At 38.4% G+C, this 10707-nt stretch overlaps 2 protein-coding genes across 2 annotated transcripts; one reads left to right on the top strand and one right to left on the bottom strand.

Annotated features, from left to right (window-relative positions):
* Positions 1 to 1308: 1308 nt before the first annotated feature.
* SARC_03679 (hypothetical protein) lies at positions 1309 to 4846 on the bottom strand. The gene is made up of 4 exons (XM_014302513.1): positions 4565 to 4846; positions 4143 to 4234; positions 3387 to 3487; positions 1309 to 1481 (listed from the first exon to the last, which is right to left on the bottom strand). The coding sequence occupies exons 1-4, from the start codon at positions 4677 to 4679 to the stop codon at positions 1343 to 1345; spliced, it is 447 nt and encodes a 148-aa protein (XP_014157988.1). The 5' UTR covers positions 4680 to 4846; the 3' UTR covers positions 1309 to 1342.
* Positions 4847 to 8187: 3341 nt separating this feature from the next.
* Positions 8188 to 9966, top strand: SARC_03678 (hypothetical protein). Its single transcript, XM_014302512.1, has one exon. It carries the CDS (start codon positions 9067 to 9069, stop codon positions 9898 to 9900), a length of 834 nt encoding a protein of 277 aa, XP_014157987.1. The 5' UTR covers positions 8188 to 9066; the 3' UTR covers positions 9901 to 9966.
* The last annotated feature ends 741 nt before the right edge of the window (positions 9967 to 10707 follow it).

Genomic DNA, 10707 nt, shown 5'->3' with positions numbered 1-10707 from the left:
GCGATTTCAATAGCACTCCGTTGTAACTGAATAGCGTTGGGGCGGGGTTCAACACGGACTATGCGGACATAGGCGAACAGGAGTTCAACCCAATCCAAATCTATAATGCTTTCGACAGTTCAGACATATACTGGCTATGCCTGAGCTATTGAAGTATGATGCCGAGCGTGTTCTACACCTCGCCAACCGAAGGAATCAACAACTCATTCCAGATTTAAACACTAATGGACTACACTACATTGGTCACGGGTCGTGGTTTACTTACAGCGCTTGAAGCCCAGCCGGGAGGGATGAACTCCCATCGTATGGGGCGATGTTGTCCGAACTGCGGAGGTTGAGTTTGGGTACACATAGGAGGGATCAGCACGGACGGATGAATTGCAAGGGAAAACAGGGAAGAATGATACAATGCATATGTTGAAGCACCAGAGAACGAGGTGCACACAAACGTATCGTATGAATGACACACTTGTTGTGCCAGCGTGTGCAGAAGCACGAGAAGGGGATACTTATGGAGACGCTTAATTAGCCGGCTTATATAAGATAGTACATCTTTTGAAAGCTTAATTACCACGCTTAATTAGTCGGCTTGTATAGGGTAGGAGAGCCTTTTAGTGTTGTATCATTAGTAAGCACATTGTATGATAGTATTTAGCTGGCGAATGTATTGAGCATTGCAAACTGACGATTGCAAATAAATTCGAAATGGAAAACATATATAGCTTACTACACACATACGTAAGGTACAGCACTCGCGGAGAGCTTTGCATAAGGGATTTGAAAGAGATGCGAAGGGAAAGGATACAGCAAACGACGTGGTAGATACTTACTTCTGAATCGTATTCGTAGGACCGATGTTGATGTTGACCGACACACTGGCTTCTACGGTAAAGGCCTGGGCCACATCCGCAGGTATAGTGTTCTGTATTGTATCGAATAATTATGAATATTAATATAGCATTTGTATGTAACAAACGACACAAACCATAAAATAGAACAGTGTCAATATAGTATCAAATGATAGATGACACAAACTATGAATGACATCAGATAGAAATAAATTTTGAGGGGCTATGGCTCGTTACGAGACCTAGTCAATGATACACAGACAATACTCTCGTAATCGAAACACGCCCAACACCCAACACGACTTGAAAATATATGACATAAGGCACACGACACAACTTGAAAGTATATACGACATACACATGTTAATAATATACAGAACACTTACAACCAATATGTAGAACATATACATGAGAGACATATAGTCAAAATATCCGATAATATGCACAGCCTATACAGTCTCCAAAAAATAATTTACAAACAAAACCAAAATATATCAATCAATAGCGATACACGAAACACTCACAGTGAACTCTATAACTGCAAGAGCACTCGTCGGCTCGGCTGTGTTGGCCGGAACAATGCCTTCGGCTTCATCGGCTCGTACTGTGGCTATGGAACAAAGGCTCGTAAACCTGCAAGAGTATTATCAAATGGTATTATTATTATATATGTTCCTTAATATGACTGATGTATGAACCGCGATTTCATTGATATATGGATTTATGTACTATATATCCGTAATTTTATGTTCTGAGATACTATTGATGTATGTTCCGTGATATTACTGATGTATGTTTAGTGATTGATGTATGTTGCATGATTGTGTATTCCGTGATAACTGATGATTACGTTTTCTATTCCGCATGTTCCGTGCCATTATTGATGTACGTTCACACTACTGGTGTATGTTCTATTGATGGACATTCCGTGACATTACGATGTATGTTCTATTGATGTACATTCCGTGACATTACGATGTATGTTCCTTGATTGTATGGTCCGGAATATTATTGGTGTATTTTCCGTGATCTTGTTGATGCATGTCCCGTGATAATACAATGTATGTTTCGTGATTGTATGTTCTGATATACCATTGTTCGTAAGTGTATGTTCCGTGATTGTTTTTTCCATGGTCTTATTTCCCGTGTATTACTGATGTATATTCCGTGCTTCATGTATGTTCCCTGATACAATTGATGTATGCTTGTTATATGATATTATTTGTGTATGTTCAGTGATTATATAGACCCTGATATTTGATGTATGTTCCGTGATCTTATTGATGTATTTTCCGTGATATTTCTGAATATGTTCCGTTATTATATGTTCCGAGATACTATTGATGTATGTCCCGTGATTGATGTGCATATTCCATGATTGTATTTTCCGCGATATTATTGATTTATTTTCCATGCTTGTATGTTTCATGATCTTATTAATGTATGTTCCGTGATATTCCTGATATATGCTCCGTGATTTTATGCTCGGAGATAATATTAATGTATGTTTCGTGATTGATGTGTATGTTCTATAATTTTGTTTTCCGTGATATTATTAATGTATCTTCCGTGATTGTATGTACCGGGCTATTGAATGTATGTTCCGCGATCTTATTGATGTGTGTATGTATGTTCCGTGATACTCTTGATATATACTCCGTGATTGGATGTTTCAGGAAGTTTCTGATGTATGTTTCATGATTGCATGTTTCGTGATATTACTGATGTGCGTTCCGTGATTGTTTGTACTGTGATACTTCATGTATGTTCGATCTTATTGATGAATGTTCCTTGACTGAATATTCCGTGATGTTATTTATGTTTGTTCTGTGAATGATGTATTTTCCGTGATTGTATGTTCTGTAATTGTATTCTCTCGATTATTTCTGTCTGTTCGGTGATATTATGATGTACTTTCGGTTATATTATTGATGTATGTCGGTATTGTTGATGCATGTTCCGTGATTATCTTGTCCATGATATAAATGTTGTATGCTCCGTGATTGTATGCTCAGTTGTAACACAAACCGATACTGCATGAAATGATTGATACATGTTCCAAGAACGGTATGAAGGACGCTTATTCTCTTATTCCGTGGGTTCGTCCGACTTGAATGAAAAATATGTCGAATTTTTACTTCGAATGTATGTCAATGTATGTTGCCATGGTGACGAAGGTATATTTATCACGTGCACAGAATTGCAACAAGAAATCGTTATTCTAAGTATGTTCATCCACGACTCACCCGCCTTAATCTCCAACAACTAAAGTGAATATCTCTCCGTCGCACTAGAAACTTACTCGCGACACAAAAGGAACATTGTTTAGTGTGTAACTCAACAGCTAAAAAAATATCGAATGTTATAGTATGTAGTGTACATTTAGAAAGTTAACTGTCAATTATTTTTCAAAAGCCATAAAATATACTGGCAAGCTGTATAGCAGGCGAAACCAATAAGTTGCGGATAGAAAGAGATTAATCTACAAGGCTATAATACACACTGGGAAGCTAGAGTGTGCAATGAAATGGTACATACTGTGAGGTAGTGTCTCCGTTTGTACCAGGAAGTGGCAGTGGTACAGCCGATGCTGGAAGGATAGCTGAAGGCAGTTCACCTCCTGACAGCGTCTGACAGAACTGTGAAATCGAGAGAATATTGAGAACAGGACAGATAAATACACACATGCAAACAGGTAAGGCGAAGCAGTAAGAATATATCAAGGCAAAAAATGAGAACGGGAGATGTCAAACAGTGAAAATAAACACTAGTAAGAACGAACAGGAAACGTGAAGGAAAAGTAAAGAACTGGGAAAATCGAGCAGTGAAATATACACAAGCCAAACACGGAGTAAACCGATGGTGCACATAACAAGTTGGTAGAAGACAATACTTTTAGCATATATACTTGACATTGAAACCATACTAATAAATAAGTAGTATGGTGAGTAGAGCAGAATTAGCGGAGGCCGTCATCTTGATACTGGTAGTGAAGGCGATATCGCAAAAGACCATGCACACAAAAGTTTAGAAATCAAAAGTTTCAATGGTTTTGCTGGAAACATAAGGTCGAATCTGTCGGCAGTAATGACAATCATGAACCTATAGACTGTCATAATTAATTTCATGTTATTCTTATCATTCTTGCTCCTGCTAATATGCACATGCATATATTACTACTCACTGCGTGCAATCGTTGTGTACAAAATAGGCAAGATTAGTAGAACTCTGCAAATATTCTCTCATTATCTACAGATATACATTTAATATCGTGTAACTTTAAGGAAAACATACCGCGGATGCATTGGATACAAATTCAGGAAATATGGCTATGTTCGCAATAGTGGCGGTGCTGAATTGTTCGCAAACGGCATCTCCACCAGGGCCTGGCAAAGTAAATATATTGTAAATCAGAAAGAAATTTTGTTCTTGAAGTTCAAGTGATATACACGCAACCATCACCAAAATTCTTTTACTAAATCATATACTTAAGTAGATATATTACTAAACTGACGCAAATTTTACAATTATTATATTACTACTATTTACTAAACTAGTTACTTTAGTGCCATGTTCAAACACCAAATATTAGCATTTAGAAAACGATTCGCACAAACAATCAGTTCCATGCGTGGCATCATTAGTTCTCAGACAGTTCTCAGAAAAACATGCTAGCGATATGGGATTACATGGATATGGTCTCTAAGCTTATTTACTTTGTCGACGTTCGAAGCTGTGGCCGCCAGAAATGCCAAATATAGATGCCGAAGCTGAATGTACACACAGACTGAGCACAGCGACAGCTAGCGTGTTCATTGTTGATCGTTTCATTTTTATACTTGAATAGGTAATTCTAATAAGATGGGTGCTTGCAATACTACAATTCGATATGGCGGATACTAAAATGTGATATAGTGGCTACTACAAAGCAATTTGGTGACGGGTGCTATGTACAATAGATAGAATGTGATCTTTCGATACTTCTCTGTCGATTTAACAATGCGAAACGCTTGTGAACAACAATTTAGGTTGTACCTGCTTTTTAGCCTTTGATAATATCCAATGAACCAGATTGCATAGCCGAAAATATAATGCTATATTTGATAGTATGTGTAAGTTACCATCCAACCAAAAAATGCAGTGCTTTACAGATCAATCAAAAACTGCTCTGCAACTTTGCAAGATTTTCGAGTCTCATCTTGACTCGGGATCTATTGCTTTCAGAGAATCCAATAGAAACGTATTACGTTTTATACATACTGATATCACTGTATCGGATTTGACAAAAAAAGAGTAAAGAGTTTCCGTGTTTCTTTCGGGGTTATGCCTTATGGCCCGCTATGGGTGTATAATTTTTTTTAACAAGGTCAATGGTTGTGGTTTCAAAGTTTCCGAATTTGTTTTGGTTTTGTTTTTTTTGTTTGTTTGCTTTTTAAAAACCAAAACAATCATGAAACATACAAACATTTCTTTTTTAAACAAATTCCAAAGTTTAAAAAAAGACCAAATATTTGATATTTTATAATATATATTTATATATCGCCTTGCGGCTTGATGGAGCGAGTCGTAAACTCCTTGAATTTCCAACAAAAAAAAACACAATTCAAAGAATGTCCAAAAACATCAGACAAAAATTTTCTATGTTCACAATAAATTCTTACAGAATCTATGATTCATGATGGCAGATATCATTGCTCGATCTCAGTTAATAGTTGTACAGATAAATACCATACAAAAACTGGTTACCATTTCATCGCAATAGCGTAGTGCGAACGGATGTTAACAACTTATATGGATATGATCAATTTAGTAGGCTTATGCGTTGGAATATATTTATAGTGATTTTGTTATGGATATGATCAATTTAGTAGGCTTATGCGTTGAAATATATTTATAGTGATTTTGTTTACACAGTTAAGCTTGACAGGATTGATATTACCACATGTCTCGGAATTGAGGAAAGTATTTACTGATACTTCCGTTACAAAACCAAATATTGATCGAAGACAGTGTGTTCTTCATAAACAGAGCAATACCTTTTGACTCCTATTTGTATTACATTGCGAGCAAGTATTGCCTTACATAGTGTTGCAGTATATATACAAGTGCTCTACTAAACATAGTTGGAAGTTTAGCGAGGTAGTCCAATACGTTCTCACAAATGTGCGATTGCTGGAAGATCTGTCACACCCTGATACCAACTAGCAATGAATCGCGACGACTTTTATAATCTGTGCCGCATGTATGTCTCATCGCTTAGTGTAGCACATATACAAATTGACAGCGCAGGGATCAAAATTGTCACGACTTTGTGTAGAAAGTGCGCAATATTCGATAAAATCTCGCAAATCGACTGAATATACCTAGAAGTACCTATTAATGAAAGTTCAGTTCACTCTTGTGGACTCAAGTGTAAATAATTGTGCAAAGTTGCGAAACTCGCGAAACTCGCGAAAAGTCGTGAAAAGTTGCAAAATCGCAACTTCAGCGGAGGATTACAGAAACCCTATGCACAATGAGAATAATCCCCACCGTGTGAATTATTATATTTGGGATCTCTTTGGACCTGCAGTGGGAAATTTCGAAATTTCAACTCTATCGTCAGTTATGGGATTTCGCGGGATTTCAAGGTAAATCGTGAAACTTCAGTGCCAATAGCTGCTGATAGAGTTAGAATTTTGAAATTCTCCTCCGTAGGTCCATAGAGCACCCCAATATGGTACTCTACACGGTGGGGATTTTCCTAACCTGCAGAGAGTCCCTGTATTCTTTCGCTGCAGTTCGCGATAATTTGCGAAATTTCGCGACTTTAGCGACTTTCGCTACTTTTGCGAGTTTTGACGATTATACTCGAGTCGCCACTACTACACTCGAGTCAACAAAACACAACTGGACTATTTTTCATTAGTGGATACTTCTGGGAATATTTAGTCGATTTTCAAGGTTTACTTGAATTTTGCCCTTTTTTTTTCAGAAACTTGTGATAGTTATATAATCTATAAGATGTCAAATTGTATCTTTGTGTTATATGAACGGTGAGGTATACACACGGCATTCATTTTACAAATTGCTAAAGTGGTTTTCAAGTACCAGTTAGTATCATGAAAGATCCCGAACCAGTAGCATGGTTGTGAAAAGTATTGAACCTCGCGAGCGCTTATCTGGGTACTGCAACACTACGCTAGGTTATTTTACTTACTCACACCGTAAAGCAAACATGCTAATATCAATTGATATTATTCGGTGTATAAAATAGATACTGACTTTGAGTATTTGCCGTTGTATTAGTTATTACTTGGTGTATATTTATCTCGGTGTTACCAAGTCATATGATTATCAACTCAAGCTTAACCGTATATTCAATTTCACTATAAGCTATAATATGTTAAGGTATAAGCACACATAGAATCCACACTACGTTATTACGATGAACTGGTAAGATGAAGTGGTAAGCAGCGTTCGCAAAAGGTATCTATCACCTTCATATATGCCATCTGGGTGCATAATAATCACTGTCAGATTTCATCGTGTTTTAAACAGTTTCTCCGATAATTACACGTTATCCGAACGTAATATTGTGATTTTCCAAAATTTACGGCTCGCTCCTGTAAATATAAAAAAACCCACGATGTAAATACAAACCAAGGGAAAAACAAAAAGAAAGCAGTCCGGTCAAACCGAACTGCGAAAGACTCAAACAGGGAAAAAAAACCCCCCAAAACAAAAAAGTGTTTCCAAATTCCAAACCCCAAAAACCAATGTCTTCTAAATTGATTACTTGAACTAGCAAGAGGCTAATCACTCATTAGGCTATTTATTAAATACATATGCTGTCCAAGCCCCAAAGGGCCGCGTTTCAAAAACTTGAAAACGAGTTTGACAACCACAAAAGAAAAGTTAAAAAAATTGAGTGGAGTAACTCGTTTACTCCGGTTTGAATCTCGAGCCTCCCAAAAACTTCGGTGGCAATTGGCAAAACTCGTACAATTTCATCAAACAATTTGAAAACTGCACATTTGTTTTATAAAAACCAACTCAAAAAAAAATATGACTCATTCGAATTATTTACGTATATAAAAAATTGTATATTCCGGAAATTTTGTTCGTCGGAAGAAATAATAGTAGACAATTAAAAAAAAATAGCAGTTGAGTCATACGGATACTGGATCGCTCTACTGAGAGAGAATGGGAGACTGAGCGAGTCGTGCTCTGCCACTAAAGAGTGCAAACTGCAAACTGCAAACTTCATCAAATATTTGAATATTTCACACGGAAAATGTCTACGAAATTTCGTATATCACTACAATACATACCGCTGAATACTTCAGAAATAAGTTTAGCTGATAGTTTTCTTGTGTATATAAGAGATTGGGAAAGTCTCGTATCAGCAGAGGCACGCCCTGCGTGGCCAAAGCGATGCGGGACTATAAACTACACTCCACCTCAGCTATAGCATTTATGGATACAACTACACCCTCATATCTAGTACACTTCACCTGTGTTCCGTACAGGAATGATGCGCACGGTGGCGGGTGTCGTGATGTGGGGTGGACTGTGTTCTCCAGTCGTGACAGGGATCAGGTTACGGTACCCTTATAACAGGTCTGATAGTATACTTCATTTGGCATAGAAGTATCTTGCACATACTCTTAGGATGCGCGCTAGATGAACATGCCTGTTATACTATCCACTCCTTCCTCCGGTACGTGATCACCCCCAGCGGTGTCTCGTTCGCACATGTGCATACGCTCCTCAGTGCCTGTATGCGCCATGTATTTCCCCGGAATGACCTGGACACTGCCTCAGTGTTACAGCGTCAGGCATCACGGTATGCACAGCTAGTTACGTTGTTGTCATATTAATCAGCATATAGTATTAATATGTTGAAATTAGCATGAACGACATACTTGATGGTCCCCTGGGCCGTCAGCGTCAGCTTGTGTATGCAAGTAAGCCTGTAGTCACGGCTGGATGAGCATAGGGTAGATTGCTGCAGTCAATCAACATATTTACTGAAGCGCAATTACAAAAGTCAACTATCGAGAAATCTCAAACTTCAACATTCTAAATCAAGTGAAGAACAATATACAGCACGCAATTATACAACCACAGTATACCTCATTTGTAGCAATATTACATTGGGTAAGCAGACATCAATACATCGCACCCAGAACCAGTACAAGCTAATATACAAAACGTACCCAGATAACCTGAGAAAATGGTGGTTAAAACCGAATTCGGAATGATTCACTCCCAACTGGAGGGTAGCCACAGCGGAAGCAACGACGGTGACGAGAAGAGCACGTGTGTCGACCTATTCAAACACAATGTAGGAATTAATTTCTGTGAGAAATGTGCACCAATAATACCAGGCGTATACCGACCACAGGCGTTGATGTCGACGGTACATTCGCGCAGAGCCCACCACGAGCTCACACGCCAGATGCAGAACAAGATAGCCGCCCAGAATATTCGCGACAGGCGAAAAGCGTATGCGATATACCTCACGCAAGGTATCGAGACACTTACTTTAGATAACATGTCAAGGCAGAAACGGATCGATGACGCCAAAGCTAAACAGCAGACCTTACAGCAGGAGTACGACATGTTGGCACAGGAACTACAGAGGAGGCAAATGGAACAGAGCTTCACAGATGCGGTCATGATGTTTGAGCTTTCGGATGCGGACGCTTCGGATACTTGTGTAGAGTCCTCTGATGACGAGTACTTCGACACGCCGTCTGTGGCGAATGTTAGTTCACCACTACTGTGTCAATACACTGTAGACGAGATAATGGCAAATCCAATCACGCCGCTGACTCCTGCACTGGCAGGCGTCACCGTAGGAAGCCCCGGTTACATTGATACATTCGATACACTGTCTACGCATAGCCCGACTACGAGTTTGACGTTAGATAGTTCTCCTTTGCCGCCGGTCAGTCCAATCATGAGTTCACAGCTTAGCCCATATTCATATACCGATGTGGGAGGTTTGGAAGAGATGGAACTGAGTTCGTTTTCATATTCTCCTTACAGTTTGAGTGAGAGGTAGCCTCTACCAAACATTAGTCTTATAAATCAATAAATACAAATTTCATACACGTAATATAAAAGTCACAGTACTTTCGTACGATGTCTTGCTTGTCTATTTTACTGGGTTGTTTTTTTCTCTTGGTAGATACGCTGTATCTGCATGTTTTAGGACAAGGTAACGCAGGAGGCACGCTATTGTTCCTTGTCAAGTTTAGACGCCTTACAGTCTCGAATTATTCGTCTAATTGCTATGGTTAGACGAATTTAGAGCCCCACATCAAACGAGGTACCTCGCCTAGAGCATATTCGATCTATGTAGGCTTGTTTTCTTTATGTTTGTAAGGTTGATCGATGTAGGCTTATTTGCTCTATGTTTTTGTTAATCTACGTGCCGAGGTAGGTGTAGCCAGAATCATCTCGGCCTATAATACCTGCGTCAGCCAGGTACGCCAATGTTTGCTGTGCCCTGTGCTGTCTCTCCATAGTCGGCGGATAGGCCTGGATCGTGTGATAGGTAGAGTAAACAATTAAATGTGACTGCTTTGTCTTTGTAGAGATATATATGTATGTTGAACGCTGATAGCAATAGTCAGTAACAACCTACAATTGCTGAACCCATGTAACCCCATGTGCAAAGACACTTCCAGGGAACCTCATTCAGCCAGCCCTAAGTATAAGTAAGGATTTTATAGTACGCGGATATCAATGTATATATGTATTAGTATAGTATATATATATATATATATATATATATATATATATATATATATATATATATATATATATATATATAGTATATATATATATATAGTAGTATATATATATA

The sequence above is a fragment of the Sphaeroforma arctica genome, assembly GCF_001186125.1.
Source record: "Sphaeroforma arctica JP610 unplaced genomic scaffold supercont1.193, whole genome shotgun sequence".
Taxonomy (NCBI): Eukaryota; class Ichthyosporea; order Ichthyophonida; genus Sphaeroforma; species Sphaeroforma arctica.
Note: the sequence above shows the minus strand (reverse complement) of the source record. Positions and strands in the feature narration are given on the sequence as shown.

Excerpts from the sequence above, each read along its gene's own strand:
- SARC_03679 (XM_014302513.1), bottom strand. The coding sequence starts at position 4,679 with ATGAAACGATCAACAATGAACACGCTAGCTGTCGCTGTGCTCAGTCTG. Across the intron at positions 4,235-4,564 it reads CAGCTTCGAACGTCGACAAA|GCCCTGGTGGAGATGCCGTT; the intron begins GTAAATAAGCTT and ends TTACTTTGCCAG. Across the intron at positions 3,488-4,142 it reads TTGTATCCAATGCATCCGCG|TTCTGTCAGACGCTGTCAGG; the intron begins GTATGTTTTCCT and ends TCGATTTCACAG.
- SARC_03678 (XM_014302512.1), top strand. The coding sequence starts at position 9,067 with ATGGTGGTTAAAACCGAATTCGGAATGATTCACTCCCAACTGGAGGGT.